This window comes from Oryx dammah, unplaced genomic scaffold (assembly GCF_014754425.2).
Source record: "Oryx dammah isolate SB20612 unplaced genomic scaffold, SCBI_Odam_1.1 HiC_scaffold_1, whole genome shotgun sequence".
Classification (NCBI taxonomy): Eukaryota; Metazoa; Chordata; class Mammalia; order Artiodactyla; family Bovidae; genus Oryx; species Oryx dammah.
In genome coordinates, this window is record NW_024070185.1 from 37,196,226 (window position 1) to 37,220,587 (window position 24,362).

The 24,362-nt window shown below is 37.7% G+C and overlaps 1 protein-coding gene across 2 annotated transcripts in view; it reads right to left on the minus strand.

The window, feature by feature from the left end:
• LOC120863043 (lysine-specific demethylase 4C) overlaps positions 1 to 24,362 on the minus strand; it is a 404,602-nt gene that overhangs the window by 144,822 nt on the left and 235,418 nt on the right. The window contains exons 13-15 of one of the 2 annotated variants that reach the window (XM_040239292.1): positions 10,687 to 10,868; positions 8,849 to 9,062; positions 6,839 to 6,915 (exon numbers count right to left, since the gene is read on the minus strand). In XM_040239292.1, coding sequence (XP_040095226.1) covers positions 6,839 to 6,915; positions 8,849 to 9,062; positions 10,687 to 10,868 — 473 coding nt within the window. Of the gene's footprint in view, positions 1 to 6,838; positions 6,916 to 8,848; positions 9,063 to 10,686; positions 10,869 to 24,362 lie in introns of those variants that run through there. The other variant, XM_040239340.1, reaches the window with a different exon arrangement.

The window sequence follows — 24,362 nt, forward strand, 5'->3', positions numbered from 1 at the left end:
AAATCCTAAAAATGATGCTGCTAAAGTGCTGCACTCAATGTGCCAGCAAATTTGGAAACTCAGCAGTGACCATAGCACTGGAAAAGGTCAGTTTTCATTCCAATCCCAAGAAGAGCAAGGCCAAAGACTGTTCAATCTGCCGTACAGTAGAGGTCATTTCACGTTAGCAAGGTAATGCTCAAAATTCGTCAAGCTAGGCTTCAACAGGATGTGAACCAAGAACTTCCAGATGTACAAGCTTGATTTAGAAAAGGCAGAGGAACCAGAGATCAAATTGCCAGCTTCCACTGGCTCACAGAAAAAGTAAGGGAATTTTAGAAAAACATCTACTTCTGCTTCACTGACTACAATAAAGCTTTTTATTGTGCAGATTACAATAATTATGGAAAATTCTTAAAGAGATAGGTATAACAGACCACGTTACCTGTCTCCTGAGAAATCTGTATACAGATCAAGAGGCAATAGTTAGAACCAGACATGGAACAAAAGACTGGTTCAAAATTGGGAAAGGAGTACTTCAAGGCTATATATTGTCACCTGCTTATTTAATTTATATGCAGAGTACATCAAGCAAAATTCTGGGCTGGGTGAAGCACAAGCTGGAGTCAAGACTGTATGACAATGGTCCACATAGTCAAAGCTATGGTTTTTCCATTGGTCACGTATGGAGGTAAGAGTTAGACCATAAAGAAGACTGAGCACTGAAGAACTGATGCTTTTGAACTGTGGTGGTGGAAAGGACTCCTGAGAGTCCCTTGGACAGCAAGGAGATCAAATCAATCCATCCTAAAGGAGATCAGTCCTGAATATTCATTGGAAGGACTGATGCTGAAGCTGAAGTTCCAGTACCTTAGCCACCTGATGCAAAGAGCCAACTCACTGGAAAAGACCCTGATGCTGGGAAAGATTGAGGGCAGGAGGAGAAGGAGGTGACAGAGGATGAGATGTTTGGATGACATCACCAACTCAATGGACATAAGTCTGAGCAAACTCCAGGAGACACTGAAGGACAGGGAAGCCCAGAGTACTTCCTGGATAGGGAAGCCCTAATTATATGGGGTGGCAAGGAGTTGGACATGACTAAATGACTAAACAACAACAGCAACCTAGTTTACTATTTCATTACACAGAAATTTTTTTACATGTTTTTTTTTTTTTAACTTTTTCATTTCAAAATCTTACCTTTTCATAGCATGGCAATATCTATTCAAGAATATAATATACAACTGTGTATTCTGCTGTATTACATCCAAATAAAAATATTTAAACAAATTCTTCTAAATTAAGAGTAAAGGGATATATTGAAATAAAAAGAAATCCAGAAGATAATAAATAATGCATATAAAATACAAATAAAATTACAGTAAGGCCCTGAAGTCATTTTTAAAAAAAAAATTAAAGTTTCCTTAAGCATATAAAAATTACACTGATCCAGCCAATAATTACCAATGTCACTTCAACTCCTGTACTTTTCTGTAACTCATCACCTTTGACCAGATTAAGAAGTACAGAAATAAATTTAGATTTCATGAAGGTGCCCAATTCTTAAGGAAAACTAATTAAAGCAAAATGGAAATACAAAACAACACAGAATCAAAGGATTTCAGGGTCAGAAGAGGCCTTAGATAGTCGTCTCTAATCGAACCTTCTCATTACATTGCTTTTAAATCTTCCTCTAATTAAGATTTTAGATTTCAGGTATGTGAGTTACTATGCCTACCCTGCCTTGCCCTGCAAGAATTATATAAGGTAGTTTAAAAAGCTCCCTGGTAAGACATAGCACAAAAGACACTGGAAGTTTTCACTGACATTGAAAAACGATAGCACCGGCTTAAAGCTACCATGAAGTGAAGTGAAATGAAGTCGCTCAGCCGTGCCCGACTCTTTGCGACCCCATGGACTGTAGCCCACCAGGCTCCTCAGTCCATGGGATTTTCCAGGCAAGAGGACTGGAGCGGGTTGCCATTTCCTTCTCCAGAGGATCTTCCCTACCCAGGGATTGAACCCGGGTCTCCCGCAGTGTAGGCAGACGCTTTACCATCTGAGCCACCATGGACAGAAGATTGACAACTCATGATTTGTCAAAGTCATAAACCTGAGTATGACACAACTTTCCACGATATAAATTACCCATCTTCCCACGCAATTTCCACTCCCATTCACACCACTAAAACAAAACCTCATATTCCTCCTACCTCAAAAGAAACATCCAAATTTCCTGAAGAGAAACCACCACCAAAGAGCTCTACTATCCCTAAAGTTTAACCTCTTAACCTGCTTTTATTTGTTCTTTAGAATTCAATAATATAAACCCTTTATAAGATAGCATAGAAAATCCTTCTGTGGTTATTAGCATACTACTTCTTAATACTCTACAGAGTATTAAGCACATGAATTATTACTGTTTAGGATAAAAGCATTCAGGTTATCAGTTCAATCCATACATTTAACTAACATCCTCCTTCATAATTAGAAGTGAAGCTCTAACACAGTGTTCAGGTATTTCACAGAAATACTCAGAAGTAAAAATAATTTTTCAAAGTAGGAATAAAAAAGAAAATGGTGGGGGAGAAAAAACCTGAAAGAAAGCAATACATATTCAGCATTTTTACAGTGTGAATATTGTATTATGTTTTTAATTAGCAGTAACTTAGTAATTATAAAATGGAAACTGATGAACAGATTAGACATAAACGCTAGTGATTTAGGTCAAAAGTAAATAGATACAAATTAAGACTCAAAATAACTAGAAACACATTCCAGAATCAGAGTGTTGACATTCAACACCTAAAAACAGAACTTGGTAATGTTTAGAATATCCTCTAAAGTGCTACTATATGAAGGAGTACAAACTGCTCCAAAATGAATCACATAGTCACAAAAGAGCTGGAAACAAAACAGAGCTGAAAATACAACATTCTAATCAAGCTGGGTTATAAGCTTAACATTTAGTACATAAATGTAACATTTATTCCATAAATGCATGTACAGCTCTCATACAGGTCTATTTATCTGAGCAGTACTGAAACAAGACAAACAGGCACAGAGCAATGATATTTAATTAGAACTATGAGAGCTATAACCTTATGTCACAAAAGACAGGTAGTTGGGGAATTTCTTAACTGTTTCATTTCGTTTCACTTGAATTTGGGCATAGAGCCAGGATTCTAGAATCCAAGTTAGGGTGTAATTCAAAATGTGTAAGTCATCTCTTTCTTTACTATACAGTTAAGGATGCAATATAGCCTTCTGCTGCTCATTTTAATTGATATAAGTGGATAAAGTAAAGAAAAAAAAAAGCAAAAGCAGATACACTGAGGACTAAACCAAGACTTCTGGAAATGATGAGAATGCTGAAGGTCACAGATAAAGGCTCTATAAGTTCAGAAATGACCCAACAGTACACCAGGTATTAGGAGTATTATAGAGAAATGAGACAAAGTTCTGGCCTTCAGTTACTGAAAAGCTAGCAGGGCAGTTTGGCCCACATGACTTCCACTCCTTAGAACTGGTAAATAAAAAGACAGCTGGTCTGTGACCACCAATTCGAGCACATCTGCAACTACCAAGCCCAACTACTTGTTAATGTATGACTTCAGTTAGTTAGCTAGTTAATTCATTTATTTATGGCCTGGATTTGTTGAAATAAACCTTATGATGCCTTTACTTTGAAAATGTAAATAATTGATACTTACTTATATGATATAGTTACTATTATAGTTTCCCTCTTTTTCTCCTATTTCATTGAAATATAATTGACTTATTGTAGAAGTTGAAGTTGTACAATGTGATAACATGATATATCTCTATATTGAGAAATCATCACCATAATAAGGTTAACACATTCATCACCTCACATTAAATACCTTTGTGTGTGTGGGCGTGTGGTGAGAACATTTAAGATCTACTTTCTTGGCCACTTTCAAGTATCTAATAAAGCACTGTTAACTACAGTCATCATGCTGTGCATTACACCCTCAGAATGTACTTGTAATTGAAGTATATACTCTTTGACACCTTCACTCATTTCCCTCATTCCCCCAGCCCATGGCAATTACCAATCTATGCTCTGTATCTATGAGTTCAGGTTTGTATTTCTGTTGTTGTTGCTTTGCCTTTTTTTTTTTATTCCACATGTAAATGAAAGCATTCATTATTTGTCTTTTTCTGACTTATTCCACTTAGCATAACACCCTCCAGTTTCACCCAAGTTGTAACAAAACAAGAGAATTTCCTTCTTTTTTTATGGCTGAATAGTAATCACTGTACATATGTGTGCATGTGTGAATGTGTTTGTGTGTGTGTGTACAGAGACACTTTTTTTAATCCATTTGTCCATTCACAGGTGCTCTTTTTAATCTTTAATTTTTATTTTTTGATCTTTAAAAAATAGAACTACCACATACGATTCTCACACACACCTTATGAAAATAAATATAAGGTGTTTCAGGTACCCTCTTCTTACCTGTAAGATTTTCAAAGCAACAATCATTAAAGGAAATATAATTAACTGAAACAATCACATCTGTTGTATAAACATATCTCAAGCAAAGTACGCTACTGGAGTCTTTTGTATTCACGATGAATAAGCCTTACTTTCACAAACTATGTTTAAAACAGAAAATCCCAGGAAATACTTAGTAATCAGAGTTAGTGAACTAAAAGCCAGCATTGAAATATCATTTGACTTCAGCCACACTGTTAGATTTCCATTAGGTTCTTTTAGAGCTTCCATCCGAAAGGAGATCCAGTGCTCCTCTGGAACCTAAAACTGACAGTATGAGATTGATTCCTAAGAAGACAAGTCTAAGTGTACTTCCCAAATGCAACCATTCCAGCCACAAAATCCAAAGAATCATACTTAAGTGCTTAGTAAAATATAAATATTGCAACACTCAATGCTATACTAAATAAGGGTGTTAAAGCCAAACTATTATCAGTTACTTCTCTGCAATGCTTAAAATGAAATTCAATTATTTCTCAAGAGAAAAATTTAGAAATAAAGCGTTCACGGACAAAGTTAACTCAGAATGGATAAACTGAAAAAAAAAAAAAATAATAACTGGCCCACTGTGAATTTAGATCATTTCCAATTAGAGCTAAGAAATTATGTAGGTCTGAAAAAAATCAATGCAAAGTTGTATTCAAGAGCTCCTGTCTTTATCGCAAATTAAGAGAGATTTACATGGTGTCAATATTAAAATACAAAAGGCACACTGTATTTTCTCAGGGTGCAGAGAGGTTAAGATTAATAGAAGTATGCTTTAAACCAGAGGTTAAGATTAATAGAAATATGTTGCATAGAGTGATTAACCTAAGTATTTCCTTCTGAAGACATGCTAAAGGAAAACAACATAATTGATACGCAGCAGCGTTTGAATCAGGGTGGCTGACTGAGGCCTAGCCCTGGCACTGCCATGCAAAGGACAGTGGTACCTTGGGGTAACAGGACTGCTCGGTGTGTGAGCACGGGAGCCAAGCAGTAACTGCAGATGGAACGGAGAATTCTTCGTGCCTTGGTGCACTGAATTAGAGTAGCTCTAAATTCTAAACCTACACTTCAGGGTGAAAGAAGAGACATCATCAATAAAACTGACCCTACAAGACTTTGCTTTGGCTCATATAATAGGAATAGAACCAGCATGGTAAACAAGAGTTGAATATATATATTACAGCAGGACTTCCTGGTTGTTTTAAAGATACTGTGCAGTTATACAGTTTTTGTTAATGTGATGATCAACCAAATGAAGTATCAAAATGTTATCTGGCCCACTAATGGAAAGAATTCTTAAGCTGGAGATATTACCTCTAATATTTCATAGATCAGATTATTTGGACCATAAAGGTGGTCCATATTTTCCCTTGCTTTCCCCTCACTATCCAAAGTGAATGCCAGCAATAAAATCATATAGAAAGTCATTCTTACAGATGCCTTTAATTTATAGTTACCATATGTCTATTTCCACACTGAGAGCTAAACATATATAATCGTGACATAAATTTTCATCATGCAGAGCATGGTCCTTACATTGCGCCTCAGGGTTTTAACTTTGGCTGCAAGGAAATCTAACCCATTGTCATTAGAGATCATTAAGGAATAAAGCAAAGACTACTATTATAATCAAAATGAAGCTGAGCATCTGTTCTGAGATCAATAATGAGGGATACAGTCTTGAGATCTGACCAGTCTCCACTTTCAGCAATGTTCTGATAGCTCTTGAAAGAGAATTTTTAAGAAAAATTAAGGCAACACACAATCAAACTGTAAAATGAGTAAACTGGTAGATTAATGGAATGGAGTGCAACACTTGGGTATAAGCTAAAGCTTCTATAGTATCTTCAGGGAAAACAGTTTAGGTGAAGAGAAATCTGTGTTTCCCAAACAGGGAATAATTTGTTCTAGTTTCTGTCTCAAGTTCATAGCAATGCTTAGCACAAAACACTTTAAAATTTGCTAAAGTATGAATGTATAAATGAATAAACAGGGAAGAGCTCATGCTAGTGGAATAGCTGTGAATGAGCATGGTTTCCTCAGAGGTCCCTAGAGATTCCCATCTTCACTGTCACTCAGAATACTTATTTTCTAGAACTGCTAGGAAAGAATGTGAAGCAGTATTTTGGACATGCTCTAAAAAGCTGCTAGTCTCTGTAGGTTTTTGAGCAGAGGGTGATGCCTAGAAACGTATTTAATATTTCCACAGTAGATAAAGAGATACTCAGTAGGATGATTTGGAAAGAGAAGACTAGAAAAACAGGGAAGGGTGAAACCGCACACAAAAGTACATGTATCACTAGATTTAAATGGACCCACAATGGATGGAATGAATAAGCCACTTACTGCTGTCCACGCATTTCTTTTGCACCGGGCACATAGCCATCCATCACAGATCTCATGAGAAGGGATTCCATAACAACCTACAAAATAATAGTATAGATTCATTAATTAAGCCTTTTGTATTTTGAGAATATGACACATTTTAGCCACTGAATAAATAAAATCAGAGCAACAACCTACCATACCATTTTTGATTCTCACTGCTTATAACAAAATATAAACAAGGCTGGCTCAGAGACACTTTTGGTTCTCACACGTTATACCTAACAGGGTATCACTGCCAGGAAGCATGAGAGTGGGCATCTTAACAGTTACCAGTGCTCACACTAGTTATCATAAAGAATATTAATGATAATACTTGAATAGGCAATAATAAAATCTCTAAACTTTCAGGTCTAGTCCTTTACTCACATACAACATATTTCAAAATAAGCTGCAATTCATGAAGCAAAGTTTGGAGAAGTTTTAAAATGGTACAGTAAATAAACTTTAACAAAATATTTCTGAACATAAAATTATATGCATAAAATTAATGTAATTTAAAACTACACTTCAAAAATTACATTTAATTAGCTTTAATTTCAGTGATACGGACAAAGGATACACAATTCATGGTTGGTGATGAAGAGATATGTTCAATTTTACTTGTCTATTCAGTACATGCCTGACTCAGCAATTTAAAGAGATGGCTGATGATGTAAATACATGATATATGTAGCAATTATATGGCTCCAACACACATGTGTTACTCTGGCTTCCTGAAAAAAGAGGGCTTTGAAAGATTTAAATAAGTAGAATTTAAAGAAGTAGTTTTTAATATAAAATTTGTATAAAATTTGTCTTGGGAAGGGAAAATAACAGAATTGTAATTACCCAAAGAAAAGCCTATAATAGTTAACCAAGATCATAAAATGTTTAGTTCAAGCACATGTTCATAAAATATTATGGCTAAGTTGCACAGTTAGTGCATTCTGTAGTCAAGATTAAATCCTAACTTGTTTGTAAAATGATGCTGTGCCTCTCATATAGATATAACTGTGTAGAGTGAGAGAGAGAGAGAGAGAGAGAGAGAGAGAGTGTGTGTGTGTGTGTGTGTACTGAGTGTCTTACAGGTTGATGAAGTAAATAAGTTTTATATAATTGTATTTCAAACACATGTTCAAATCCCTCAAGGAAGCTGAAAGTATCTAATAAATAAATGCTTGATAGCCAGGAAATTTCAACCTTAATATAAGACTGATGTTACTGTGGGATAAATACAGAATGTAATACATATATTATAAATTATTCATACCACATTGACAAGACTCACACTATACCTAAGAATGTTAATAAAAGATGTGACTTGGTAAGAGCTTGAATATTAAAATGCTTTAAAAATACAATTACAATGTATAACTGATTCATTTTACACATTTTAGAAGGTTTACATGACAGATTAATCTATAAAAATGTATTTGCCATTAACATAATTATGTAAAAATAGCAAATTGAGACAGGTATAGAGCCTAACCATCTCAGTTCTGGGGAAAAACAACTCGAAGGACTGTTTTACCCAAAAGGCAATGAAGATCTCCCTACTCTAACAAAGAATAAAATTTAAACTCAGGAATTAAATTTAACAACAATTCCCCAAATCACCAAAAGAATACTCATTCTTTTTAAAACATACAAAGGAAAATAGTGATGAATCACCATAAGAGACTAAAATTAAGGTTTTATAAACTATATCTTAAGTAAAATTCAAGCATGTGAAAGGAGTCCCATGATGACTCCACATGGGGACCCCAAAGAAACAAACCATCAGACCTGTTCTCCACTGATACCACATAAAATACAAGGACGATTATACCTTTCATACTTTCATTAGAAGAAATATGAGAAAGAATGATCTAATCATTAATTATGCCAACAGTTCACTGTGATAGATTTGACAGGCTGCAGAGGGGTGAGAAATAAAGACTATGTGAAGCACTAAAAAGCCAGTGATGAATGACTGATAGACTCATTTACTTGCATGAACCCGTACGCGGCACTTTGCACAGGAAATAAGAAGGCTTGTTCCATCCTCTTCCAGGAAGGCGTTAGGAGGAGAATATTCTATATTTTCTTCACTATAAATAAAACACATCTCTGGAATGAGGGGCTTAGTCTTTCCTCCTGAAGTCACCACTTCATCTAATTTTGTCTCCCATCTAGAATCATTTTCTTCATTGCTGCTATCTGGCTGAAAAACACAATATTTGCAAATGAGCAAAAAATATGGAAAAGAGCTGGAATCACTTGCTTTGGACAGATCCATGAACAGCTATTTCATTTACTAATTTTCCACTTCTGTATTGTTTCTTCTTGTCCTTGTCCTCCAACTATCAGCTCTGTTCCCCAGGTTCCCATCCAGAAGTTAAGCTGAAGGGACAAGAAGGGATTCTATACGCCCACTGTTATAGAAAGGGATGAGCTACTAAAATTACGTTCTTATAGACAAAGCTCATGAGAAGCAATGATCCTTCCAATGAACTTTTTTTGCTTCTTTATTTGCACTAGATTAATAGATCTGGTTTCATTTACTGAAGAATCTTACCTGGTTACACCTGAAGGAGAATCTTCAAAGACCTCAGCTTTAATTTGTATGACAGTATTTAGAGAGTTTTTGAAGGTTTTTGTCTCATCAAGAAGTTTTAATACAGCAAGACAGAAAGATCTAGCAAATGACATTAGATAACAAGGCATAATATGCAAACAAAATTGTCATCTCTCATCAAGATATAAGATTTCATTGTATATTTGAATATAATTAATGAACTATCTTATCCCCAGAAACCTTATGTTAATAAATTTCCCCCGAACTTGTAATTTCAGTTGGGATTTTTTTTAATCATTAGGGAAATATGCAGGCAGATTATGATACAGAAATAAGAATCAAAGGTAAATTTTTTAAGAAAACATAGAAATTTAATGATAAATGGGAAATAAAAATAAAGTTAATCACTCCCTAAAGTCACATTCAGATGAATGAATGAACTACTTCCTCTATTTACAAAGTGCTGAGAATGTGGCACATTACGCATTTTTATGCTCTGAAATGTCTGAACAGAATTACTTCATGTGGAACTTTAAGAACAATGTGATCTTGAATACAATATTTCTGATTCTATTAGTGAAAATATAACCCAGAACACAATATTCCCATCAATGCATTTTATAATATTGTATCTTAAAATGGACCTAGTAGTTCTACCCTTACCAGATTCCTAAAGATCATTTTGTTTGTGTTAGTGCCGAACAATGTGGCCCTCTGCGATCTAAGATGCTTTTGGCATAAAATATATGACATGACATCTGAAAATAATTCCATGAATAGCTGGCTGATGGGATAAACTGGACAATTTGGTTTGCATTGAGTCCTGCTGTGTCTTTTGCATATTCTACATGGAAAGAAGAAGAGAGAGATTTCAAATGTGAGCCCAGAGCTGACATTTATATGATTGAGAGTAATATTTTCAAACATAAAGCAGAGACTAGGTCTAAGTTCTCTCTTTGCAAGCTTCTACTATTTTGAAGTTTTAAGGTCTATGTTTCTTGGAGAAGTAGGCAGAAGGAAGGTTGGAATTAACCGTTGACTGAAATAAATTAAGACATTAAAAAATGATAAAGTACTGTTAAAGAAAAGTCTCTCAAGTGGCACGCAGGAATTCTGTTTGCTACTCTATGTGGTCATTAGCTACAGAAGAACTAATGTTTTCTTCACCATGTGCATACTAACTGTACAATGATTCACCTGTGTTTTTAGAGCCACACAGAAAGTGTTATAGTGAAAGGAAACGTGGGCAGGGGCCCCTCCCGCCAGCTACCTTGTAGTAGGGCATGAGCAGAGCACAAATGGCGCAGTGTGGCTCCATTCTGCCCATGGCTGTGTTATACTCTTGCTCTGCCACAAAGTTTGGGGACTTCGTCTGCCAAAGGTGAACCAGAGGCTTTGCCCAAGACTCAGTTTCTTCTACTTCTTCCTCAATCGATGGAACTTCAGGCAACTCTGAAGAGAAAGGGCATGAAAACACAGTGAGCAGGGTCAGTTCAGTTTGGTTCAGTCACTCAGTCGTGTCTGACTCTTTTGCAACCCCATGAACCGCAGCACAACAGGCCTCCCTGTCCATCACCAACTCCTGGAGCCTACCCAAACCCATGCCATTGAGTCAGTGATGCCATCCAACCATCTCATCCTCTGTAGTCCCCTTCTCCTCCTGCCTTCAATCTTTCCCAGCATCAGGGTCTTTTCCAATGAGTCAGCTCTTCACATCAGGTGGCCAATGTAATGGCGTTTCAGCTTCAACATCAGTCCTTCCAATGAACACCCAGGACTGATCTCCTTTAGGATGGACTGGCTGGATCTCCTTGCAGTCTAAGGGACTCTCAAGAGTCTTCCCCAACACCACACTTCAAAAGCATCAATTCTTCGGCACTCAGCTTTCCTTATAGTACAACTCTCACGTGCATACATGACTACTGGAAAAACCATAGCCTTGACTAGACAGACTTTGTTGACAAAGTAATGTCTCTGCTTTTGAATATACTATCTAGGTTGATCATAACTTTGCTTCCAAGGAGTAAGCATCTTTTAATTTCATGGCTGCAATCACCATCTGCAGTGATTTTGGAGCCCCCAAAATAAAGTCTGACACCGTTTCCACTGTTTCCCGATCTATTTCCCATGAATGGGACTGGATGCCATGATCTTAGTTTTCTGAATGTTGAGCTTTAAGTTAACTTTTTCACACTCCTCTTTCACTTTCATCAAGAGGCTCTTTAGTTCTTCTTCACTTTCTGCCATAAGGGTGGTATCATCTGCATATCTGAGGTTATTGATATTTCTCCCAGCTATCTTGATTCCAGCTTGTGTTTCTTCCAGTCCAGCGTTTCTCATGATGTACTCTGCATAGAAGTTAAATAAGCAGGGTGACAATATACAGCCTTGATGTACTCCTTTTCCTATTTGGAACCAGTCTGTTGTTCCATGTGCAGTTCTAACTGTTGCTTCTTCACCTGCACACAGGTTTCTCAAGAGGCAGGTCAGGTAGTCTGGTTATTCCCATCTCCTTCATTTTCCACAGTTTATTGTGATTCACACAGTCAAAGGCGTTGGCATAGTCAATAAAGCAGAAATAGATCTTTTGCTGGAACTCGCTTGCTTTTTCAATGATCCAGCGGATGTTGGCAATTTGACTGCTGAAGTCAAGTGTGCCTTAGGAAGCATCTCTACGAACAAAGCTAGTGGAGGTGATGGAATTCCAGTTGAGCTATTTCAAATCCTAAAAGATGATGCTGTGAAAGTGCTACATTCAATATGTCAGCAAATTTGGAAAACTCAGCAGTGGCCACAGGACTGGAAAAGGTCAGTTTTCATTCCAGTCCCAAAGAAAAGCAATGCCAAAGAATGCTCACACTACCACACAATTGCACTCATCACACACGCTAGTAAAGTAATGCTCAAAATTCTCCAAGCCAGGCTTCAGCAATGAACTGTAAGCAGGGTACTCAGGGAAAAACAATTACCGTGATCATAAAAGATGCACACATTCCAAAGTACCTGTGATATTAATGTCGGAGTGGAAACCAGAAACGAAATTGGCATCCTCCTCATCATCGAGCATTACCTCTGATTTGAGAGCCAGACAAACCAACCCACTTTCCACACCTTCCCTATCCTCACCCCTCCTCTCAACTCCACGACTTCTTGTTTCTCGTGCTACCCCAATACCTCCCAGGGTAAGAGTTTTAATATGTGCAAGATTATCTTTCAGCTAGCACAGGAATTCACTAGCCACTATCTGCCTTACCAATATTTTTAGTTCCCTGGCCTAATACAGCAGATGATTTAATTTAAAATTATTAATTTTATTTTATTAACTTTTATTCAAAATTCATGGTAAATACCATTTATAGACTGGCTATTATGTGCCAAGCAATATAGTACCATTACATGGATATAAAATACCTAAGCCAAATCTCATTTGTTCAATATGATTCCCCAGAGGGTCAAATCTCATCTGTTAATATGAAAGGGGCAGAGATCCATTCCACAAAAATGTCATTTTACAAAATTTTATAGAAGGCCAGAAAAATACAAAAAGATATAATAGGTTATGAGAAAAAAATTCCTCATGCTTAAAGCAGAGGACAGTGTATCAAAACAATGGCAGCAACCACAGCTACATCTAGTACTTAATGTTCACAGCTGTGATACACTCTAAACTTCCTCTCCAGTAGCTGTCTCAGTGCTACTAATAAATAGTGTAAAGCAATGTCTTCAAGTCCCAGAAGGGGTATTCCCATGATCTAAAGAGCTCCTGCCCTTGCCCTGGTGACTTACCTGTGTTAAAAAAAAAAAAGTCAAAGTGGATTTGCTGAAGTGGAAAAGTAGGAAGGGTTAAATGAGACTAAAAATAACTCTAAAAATATCAAATGCCAACTGAAACAAAAGGGAACAATCCTGTTCCTGTTTCTGTGGTAGTGGTGGTGGTGATGATGATATTATCCTTATTATTACTATTATATACAATAGAAATGTTTAACGTTCAATCAGGGACAATGTTTGAAACAAAACAAAAGCTAAGAACCTTTGCCTACATTTGAAATAAAAGTAATCTGATGCTAAATGTTTCCACCTCTGTTTCCTTATAATATATAACAGCAGACTTACTGTGAAGAGTAAACTCTGACAAATCAAAGATGTGAGTAAAAGTTAACTAGGAACTTGAAATAACATTGCATTTAATAACTAATATACACTAAACATGAGAGCTAAACAAACAAGCAAAATCCTTGGGCTTGAATAACTTGGATTCTACTTATTGGTTCACAATAAATTTATCACATCACTTGTTTCATTATAAAAGACCAAAACTAACAAGATGAATGATGCTCTTATTCATTCAGTTGGACTTGGTTGATGTGATGAGCTCTCAAAATAGTTTTAGGGATGAAGAAAATACTATTTAATTCCTAAAAGCCTTGGGAAAATGAACAAGAAGTAGGAGAAAAGAACAATTCTCAACAATGGAGCCAGAGAACAGGAGCGTGTGTGCCACTGTCTCTGGCAAAACTTGACCTAGGACAGCCTGACACATCTTGAGCTTGTCCTCAAACCTCAAACTGACCCGGTGGAAGACCCTGCTCCACAGCTGTCCATCTTCCAAATGAGGTCATACTCTGGCCCCGAGAGCATCCAAACAGAAGACAGATGCTCTCGGGGCCAGAGTATGCAGGGAACACCGTAACTATGGAATCCTGTGAATTAAAAGCTGCCTGGCAATGACACTATGCAGCCGCCAATACAGGAACTGTCAGTTCAGACACTTCGTTTCTGTGTGATTGTTTGTTTGTTTAAGGACACTCCATGAGGCTTGCGGGATCTTAGTTCATTGACCAGGGATTGGACTCAAGGACCCAGGAACCCAGCAGTGAAAGCGCCAAGTCCTAACCACCGGACCACCAGGGAACTCCTCAGAGACCTAACTTGAAATTGAAACTCTGATTCATAAGGGCTGTGGCTTTCTGTAAAGTAGATTCTCATGGTGATCACGGCTTTCTCACCTACTTCAGGTTTTTATTTTTTCTTTTTAATACTGAAATTCAATAGAGAAGGTAAAATTTCTTTTTAAGCTCCAAAAGTATTAAAATTCTTTATAAACTTTACAATGATATAGAACACATATATTATATATAATCCATCCAATCATCTTATTTTTCATATGATCTGTTTGTCAACTCTATCCTGCAATATTTTATGAGAGGGGTAAAAAAGAGACTAAACTTAATCATAAGTTACATGATGATGACTATACAAATTTTAACTTAGTTTTAAAAGTCAAACACATTGGCATATTCTTGAAGGTAAGTATTTTATCTTCCTGAAATTACCTCATCAAATTATTCATCCCTCTTCTATCTCCAAGAATTCTCGCCTACCTTTGAACCAAGGCATTGTTCAAACATAGACTAACCTTGATTCATAAATATTCTGGGGAGGAAAGTCTTAAATATTCTGGGGGTAAAAGTACCTTCAGGATATTTAAATACTCTCATCATCACACAATTCCAAATGAAACTCTTCCCTTTCAGTCTCTAAACATCGCTCCTATTTCTGGTCTCTTTTTAGTGTGCCTTCATCCACTTGCTTTTTAAAAAAGATACTTCTTATCTTTCAATATACAGAAGTGGGAGAATGTTTTTTCCATTGTAGTTTTTAAATATTCTGATCATTTGGCATCAGACGCCTAGGAATTTCCTTTCCTCTTCCTCATCTTCAACTATAATTGGCTAATGAACCTCTAAAGTTACACTGTGACCTCACTTGTATATATTAGTATTTACCTCACTATATGAGGCACTATAAGATGTCAGGCAATGAAAATAGACTGTACAGTTTCACAGATTTTTAGATTTTTAAAATATCAAATTACTTCTCACAACAGGGCAGATATTAAACATACAAGGACATGGACACTATACATATTTAATGAATCCAATGTTTTTTATTACCATAATTACCTCTTTTTTAACATATGCATATATACCAGCATACCAACATTCAGAAGCTCTGAGTTTCACGTTGAAAGCCACAGTTTGCTGTAGAAACAAAAAGAGTGGGGCAAAGGAAAGATCCTTTGGTGCAAATGCATCAAAGTTTGCGAAATCTGTGAAAATATTATCAGCATAAGACTCCTTTCTTTCCCAACTGTATTCTCAACAAGAACAAAAGAAGAGCTACCAGAGTAACGGCAGCTCTCACAGCAAGGTCTAGGAGATACATAGCACAATTTCATGTGGCCTGTACCGTCAAAAATACTTGCACAATAACAGAACATGTTATTTGCCTGTGTCACCCTGATGATTTTTTAATGGTGACACAGGAGCAATGAAGGGTAAAACTGTTGGTGCCTTAGCCTGACTTAAGGCAGGGGCTCCAAGGCAGTCATGATATACTCGATTATCTCAAATTTGCAGTTGAGGGTGAGGGAGTTCTCATAACAATGTCTTGATGAAGAAAAAAATATATCAATTTTATTAAATTTGTGATAAAATGGGATGTATGCATAAAGTACTTCTGCTGTATACTGTAGTTCAATGGTTATCATGGGAAAAGGAAATGGACAAATAATTGAATCACACACTGAATGACCTGCCTTTTTCATGGAATACCATTTTTACTTGAACAAATGATTAACAGACAAACTGTGGTAATTCAGATTTGGGTATCTGGAAGGAATTTTCATGAAAGTGAACAAAGAAAGCTGTCATTTTAATTTGAAAAAAACAAAAAACTTCTGATAATATTTTTTGACAATGGTGAAATTAAAGCTTCTAAGTCAAAATTATAACTTCCAAAAATGTGTATCCACTTATGTGAGCTAGACAACTTCCCAATAATTAAAGCTATTTCTTATGGAATTGACGGTGATAATAACAAATATATTTTTTATAGTGTAAAAATACCTATATGACACATACCTTTGTTTACCAATATATGACATTACAAAATCACACACATGTAGAAGAGCCAAAGTGCAAGAGAGATCAATAAATTTTCAGTTTAAAAGAGAACAAAAGGATCACTGATGGGATTCAGATTGCATGTTGCAACTAGTCTTTAAAAAACACCTTGTGTCAAATTTTGTGTAGTGTCAAAGAAGAATACGCATATTAAAATGGTGGGCAGTCCTAAGATGGCAGAGGAATAGGACAGGGAGACCAGTTTCTCCCTCACAAATTCATTGAAAGACCATTTGAACGCTGAGCAAATACCACAGAACAACTTCTGAATGCTTGCGGAGGACACCAGGCACCCAGCAAGGCAGCCCATTGTCTTCGAAAGAAGGTAGGACAAAATATAAAAGATAAAAAGAGAGACAAAAGTTAGGGATGGAGACCCTTCCCGAGGAGGGAGTCCTAAAAGAGAAGTTTCCAAACACCAGGAAACCCTCTCACCGGCGGCTCTGTGGGGAGTTTTGGAATCTCAGAGGGCAACATAACTGGGAGGAAAAAATTAATAAATAAAACCCACAGATTACACACTTAACTGCAACTCCCAGCAGAGAAGTAGCCCAGACACTCGCATCCACCACCAGCAAGCAGGGACTGAACAGGAAGGCGCAGGCTGCATTGCTTAGAGTAAGGACCCGGGCCTGAATGCCCTGAGGGCAATCTGAGGTAGCTAACCTGAGACAGCAACCCAAACCATGGGACTGCCAGAGAGAGAAAGAAAAAAAAGAGGAAAGAGAGAGAGAGTACTTTCCCGCAAAAAACTCTAACCTAAGGCACTGCCAAGCCCATTCAAAGAACAAAGGACTGTGCAAATACCAGAGGAGAGCTGCTGCTGCTGCTGCTGCTGCTAAGGTCACTATAGTTGTGTCCAATTCTGTGCGACCCCATAGAGGAGAGCTAGCCGGCAACAGACTGGCTCATCTCCCGCCAGAGGCAGGGAGGCAGGCAGGTGACAGCCAGAGCCGGAAAGCAAGGGGCATTCTCTACCAAACTGCAAGCAAGCTCCCAGTTGCTAACCAAGTCTTCCTGGGATCCTGGATGGCTGACATCCCCCAGGAGGGTCACATCCAGAGATCAGCTTCCCAGAGGAGCACACAGCACAGCTGAGATGGCACTCCTTCTGCGCACCCAGGAAACCGAGCAGCTGGGACAGGGGAGGTGATAAGACGCACCGCCCCACCTGGGGAGAGTGCGCTCCCCAAGCACCTGATCACCTGAGCTGGTTGGACCTGGGAAGGACACAAAACACAGGCTCAACCGAGTCTGTACCTTTGTGGAGTACCCAAAAACCTGAACGGCTTAGATATGGAAGTGCACGCAACTCAGGGCCCGCCTTAGACAGTTCCCCTGCAGAGCAACCTGGAGCTTGAGCAGTGTAGACCAAGAAAGCACACATGCCTTGAGCCAGGGCAAACCCAGTGCTGCCCAGACACTGTGAGCACTCCCTACACACGCCAGTGATATTTGTTTGCAGTGTTCCTCCCTCACTGCAGCACAATTGAACAAGTCAGCCTAAATAAATGACCACCTTCACCCCCATATGGAGAAATATACCATGTTCATGGCTCGGAAGAATCAATACAGTGAAAATGAGTATACTACCCAAAGCAATCTATAGATTCAATGCAATCCCTATCAAGCTACCAACAGTATCTTTCAGAGACCTAGAACATATAATTTCACAATTTGTATGGAAATACAAAAAAACCTCAAATAGCCAAAGCAATCTTGAGAAAGAAGAATGGAACTGGAGGAATCAACCTGCCCGACTTCAGGCTATACTACAAAGCCACAGTCACCAAGACAGTATGGTACTGGCACAAAGACAGAAATATAGATCAACAGAACAAAACACAAAGCAAGAGATAAATCCATGCACCTATGGACACCTTATCTTTGACAAAGGAGGCAAGAATAAATAAAAAAAATTTTTTAATGGTACTAAAATACTGTATTCCTTCTAACCATGTATCTCTGGGAAGTTGGACTTTTTTCAGTATACTTCAACCAGAACAGAGAGGCCTAATAGACTGAATGCAAAAGTAGACATGAGAATCCAATTTTCATTAAACTCAATGTTAAAGAGCTCTGCAAAAAATGTAAAACAATGCCATTTTTTTATTTTTATGGTTTGGGAAAAGTGTTATTTTTTATGAAAACAAATGCTTATACACTTATTATTGCTACTTTAAATTTTCCCCTGTTTTAACTTTCAGCAAATAAGTACCATTAAGACAAACCTATAAGGGAGAGAAAGGGGTTGGGGTTGGGAGAGAAGGGAAGGGGAAGGGAAGGAAGGACATTACAGAAAGGAAAGGAGCTGAAACCTTTCTGGGGTCCTCAAAATGTTTATAAGCATAAGTTGTCCTGAGAAAAAGACTGAGAATCACTGAAGAATATATGTGCATTTTCACCCAAAAGTATAGTATCACAGTCACTGTTGAGCAATACAGCACGAATAAAGCTGGTGTAGACTGTGTTCTCACAGTCAAGCAAAAATGTCATAAACTACTTTCCTCAACTAACAAGTAACACTAAAGCAAAAACAAAACAACCAATACTGCAAGGCCTTTTCTCCCTTTTCTTTCATTAAGGTCTGCAAGGGTTGCCAGCTACAGCAGGGAAAAAAAATTCTATGCCAACGATGCTTGGTTATCTTTTTTCTTGATAAGCCTCTTACCTAACAGCAGAAATCTAGATTCCTAGACTACTTTTTTTACAGAAGCACGCCCATTACTCTGTAGCAAGTACAGCAGAATTAAGAAAATCATGCCCCTAAATGCAGAGCAGCTCCTTAAATCTATATGAGCTCTTCTAAATTCACAAAGGCAGGTTACAATACAGCTCCAGACACCATGTTGTCAGGAATGTTCTGAATATAGAAACATTAGCTGAAAACACTGCTATCAGACAAACTGCACCTTTAATAGTTGCTTTGAAAGTTTTCAATCACTACATCACCAGAAAAACAATCAGTTGTTTTATTCTATAGAATTTGCCTGCCTACAGACCAAGCACCAAACTCCTGGAACATACACACAATATCCCAAACCTGTTGTTTTTAACTATTAAAAATATGCTTATACCTAGGAAACCAAGCTTTGTTTCCAACTTTGAATATTTCTGAAGTAAAAAGGCTCTTGGAAAAGGGCAGTGGGAATAGATATGCATATAGAACCCGACAAGAGAGCTCAAGGAGAAATAAAAGTTAAACCACGGTATCTGATCTATACACGTGACACCTGGGTACTGAGAGGTCAACCACAACTTGTGCCTCTATAGTTACTTGCAGATAAATCACAGTAAGGAGCCCCTCACGGGCAGCCTGCTTACAGCTTCCCTCAATCTTCCAATGTGTTTTAAATACTTCTCCAAAATGATCCTCTCCCTGCTTACTATTTAGATCATGTTCATTGTGATATTGTGATATAAAAAGAAACACATATTCAGTCTTTGTCCTGGTTTCTGGCATACTGCTTCTAAAACCCTTGGAATATTCTGGATGATATGGGTAAGAGGAACATCACTGGTTAAAAGACCTGGTCTTAGTCCCTAGTTCCTGACACAAGAGCTTCTAAGACCTTTGGAAACTCAGAACTGAAAAGTGTCTTCTATCTGCCAATGAGATAACAGGAGGCACCTAGATAGTTTCAGGATGAAGGCTCATCACTAGAAAGACCAATGCATGACTACAGAGTCAATTCATGACTACAGCATTAGCGCTTTAGCCTCACATCAAAGGAGGGGCTGGAGACTCAGTCAATAACCAATAGACCCTGATGGAATCAATCATGTAAACATTGCGAGGCATCCACAAAAACCCTAAAACAGGGTTTAGACAGAGTCCAGAGTCAATGTACCTGCAGAGGGAACACAAGTTCTGCAGACACCTACCCACTTTCTACCTTGCACTGTTCATCCCTTCTTTTTGGCTGTTTTCCTGACTTCTATGAGCCACTCTAGAAAATTATCAAACCTGAGGAGAGAGTTGTAGGAAGCCCCCAGACTTTATAGCCTATTGGTCAGGTGTAAGGACTTGCAATTGGCATCTGAAGTGGGGACAACCCATGAGACTGGACTGAATCCTTAATCTGTGAGGTAACTCTGAATCTGCTAACTCTGAGTTGTTAGTGTCAGAAAGAAATTAAATTAAATTGTAGGACATCCACCTGATAGTGAATTGCTTGGTTTGGGAAAAGTAAGCCACATCTTTGCTGTCAGAAGTATTCTCACTTGCAGGATCCACCCTCTCCTCAAGACCATGAAAATTCTATTTTTCTAAAGATCAATCAGTCTCAAGGGATAAGTAAAAATGTCCATATGTAACTATGAAGTCTGAAAGTCATCAGTACATCCCATGCTGACCCAGAGACTCCACAGCAGTAACAAAGGTGCTAAGTTGCTTCTGTCTTGTCTGACTCTGTGTGACCTGATGGATTGTAGCCCGCCAGGCTCCTCTGTGCATGGGATTCTCCACACAAGAATACTAGAGTGGGCTGTCATGCTCTTCTTCTAGGGATCTTCCTGACTCAGGGATTGAACCCGCATCTCTTATCTCCTGCATTGGCAGGTGGGTTCTTTACCACTAGTACCACCTGGGAAGCCCAATTCTGCAAAGCATATGAAGAGGAGGAGGAGGTTCCCAGAAAGTTGGGAGCTCAGGGAATTTCCGAAAACTTTCTGGTGGGACTTTCCTGGTGGTCCAGTGGTTTAAAATCCACCTTCCAATGCAGAGGACATGAGTTTGGTCTTTGGTTGGGGAACTAAGATCCCACATGCCACTAGGCAAGGAAGCCCATGCTCCACAACTGCTGAGCCTGTACACTCTAGAACCTGTGTTCCACCACAAGAGAAGCCACCGCATTCTCAGCAACTGGAGGAAACCTGCACACCACAATGAAGCCCCAGTGCAGCCAAAAAAAAAAACCACAACTGATTCTGAAAAGAAAGTCAGGCTTGCTGCAATGTACTTTAGGATCTTAAAATGTTCAAAGGATCTTCTTAAGATTGCTACTTATGCTAATCTGAAGGCATATCCCATTGTTTGGACAGCAACTTTCTCCTTCAATTAATAAAACTGCCCAAAGGGCAGTGAGGGCCCGACTAAGAAGTGACTTCAGGGATTATTATAGACGAGTTTAATGATTAAGTGTTTATTTCTTTTACTTTCTATATAAAGCACTTTATACTGCTTATCATATAAAAGCATCATATGTAAGTTTTATAAAAGGTTATGTAAGATTGAAACTATAAAATATTTTAAGATATTAAAGTGATCACAAAATTAAATCTATTGCAAATATCATACAGTTAAACAAAGTAATAAATTAGAAAAGAAATGTAATAAAGGCTCTGACTTTGTGGCCTACAACAGTTGATATTCAACTATTCTCAGTTAAGCCTGGCTACAAGAGTAGCTGTCTGATCCAAAAAATTAAAGTAAATTAACACAGTGTTTCACTCATGTAATATATGCGGTCTTAATGTTTGGTTATAAGTCTAAACCTCAATTTTTTCATCTGCAATATATGAGCTACCAGCTGTACAGCAGCTGCTCATCAGTAAGCAAGATGTAGGGCTTCTATAGATTAGAGTTCCTTTCCTTCTAGGTCTCCAGAAAATTTCTGCAAAGATCATCCAGTAAATTACTTAAAATGTATGCCTAAAAACTTAACTTTTAACATGACAAGACAGGTTAGAACAGAAAGAGCCAATCTAGACATATACCCAGTTATCTTTTATATAAAAACATTTCAAGATTTATCCTTTCAGGAGGAAAAAAAAGGCTTTATTCTCCCATTCTGTCAAAAACATCACTGAGTAAATTTATGATAATAAAAAAGATTAGTGCCTTTTACAAGAGTATTCAAAAGAAAGCGCTCATTTAAAAATATGTAAATAAAATTATGGCATGACCATATTATGCCAGCATTGAAAAGGTGCTTTTGAAGAATATTAATGGATATGATATAATGTGAATATATACACTATAACATATAATATTAAGCAATATAAATATTACATTAACAGATGAAAACTCAGCAAACAAAACTGAATACTGGGGATGATGTCAGTTCTGTAACAAATATGTTTAAAAATCTGGAATAAAGGAAAAGGACGACAAGTTTTTACAGTTATAAAAATATGCAGTTTTTAAAGCTGAAAAAATAATGCAGTCAGAAAATATTAGGTAGGTCCTATGAACCCAGAGAAACCTTAGCTTAAAAGCAGACGTATGTTGGATTTACTCTCTCCACAGTACAGTCTTTCTGAACAACTTTTGCTTAGTAAGTGCAAGTGGAGTTCTCAGCAGAAAAAACATTTGGGCCACTGTGGAAAGGCCAGGACTTGCTGACAGGACCCAGCAGATGGGAAAAGCCATTGACACTGCTCCAGCAAATTTCCCTCTATGAGTCCCCACAATGATTCTGCTGCTGGGGTTTTGCTCCAATGATGTGTTTTGGCTCATATAGCACTATTCTCTACTATGAAGAGCAAGACAGCATCTGTTATCTTTCAGGTACTTGAGCAAAATCTCACTCCTGGGAGGCATTATATACAGTTTCAGATGTCCTGGAGGAAATTGAGGGAGAAAAGGGTGAGAGGAGAGAACCAGGCATGAATGAGCCAAGAAATTCAAAGTTGGAAACTATTGCTCCCATACAAACTATTGTAAAATTTAAGTGTAAACCATATTCGATGATTTTATGAATTTCTAAACTTCAAAGGTTTCTGAAGTTGTGTTCAAAAGTACAAAATAGAAAAAAAAAATGACAAGTCTTTTAGGTCTAATTTTACTGGGAAGAGATGACATTATGAGAAATTTAATTCTGTATTATGGTACCCGAAAAATGCTAATGTAATCCTGGATAACAGAGAATTCCACTGTTTAAGGCCTAAAGCACTTAAATGAGGAGACATAGTTTTACTCTTTGTGCATACTGTTACAATAACTAAGATGTCAAAATCATTTCAAAAGGATACATCCCAACCCATTCAATATACTACTTTAAACAGCCATAATATCCCAAAGCACACTCCCTCAAAAGTCCTAATACACAAAAGTACTCTGATACTTACAGCACACTTTTCAATCTTGAAAATATTTGTCAATGATACTTAGTGTACCCCTGGGGAGAACTTTTTCAAGGAGAACTTTGGCATTACCACTGTTACTTAAATTCTGAAAGAACACTAGTTCATATTTCATATATGCATATATTCTCACAACACAGGTGGATAACAAGGAGCACTGTAAATGATCGACTCCATCAATAAAGAAGGCTGGTTCTTATCAGAAAAATGTGTATGTGTTCACTTCAACTTCTTTTATGAGTACTGGGGCTATTATCAGAGGGTTGCTAGTGTGATAATGTAGAAAGAGAGCAACTTTGGGAATCAAGCAGAATTTAAAGCCTGTTTTCTACCAATTGCCAGCCTTGTGACCTTATGAAATGAATTAGTGTCTCTGAGCTTCAGTTTCCTCATCAGAAAAAATGATAACACTACCTATCTTAAAGAATTATAAATAATAATTGCTAATAATGTACATAATAGAAAGCAGCATACTCAAATGTCATATCATGGTGAGGATGTTGTTGTTCAGTCGCTCAGTCGTGTCCAACTCTGCAATTCCATGGACTGCAGCATCCCAGGCTTCCCTGTCCTTTACCATCTCCCGGAGCTTGCTCATGTTCACTGAGTCAATGATGCCATCCAATCATCTCATCCTATGTTGTCCCCTTTTCCTCCTGCCTTCAATCTTTCCCAACATCAGGGTCTTTTCTAATGAGTTGGCTCTTCACATCAGGCGACCAAAATATTAGTTTCAGCTTCAGCTTGAGTCCTTCCAATGAATATTCAGGCCTGATCTTCTTTAGGATGGACTGCTTGATCTCCTTGCAGTCCAAGGGACTCTCAAGAGTCTTCTCCAACACCACAGTTCAAAAGCATCAGTTCTTCGGTGCTCAGCCTTCTTTATGGCCCA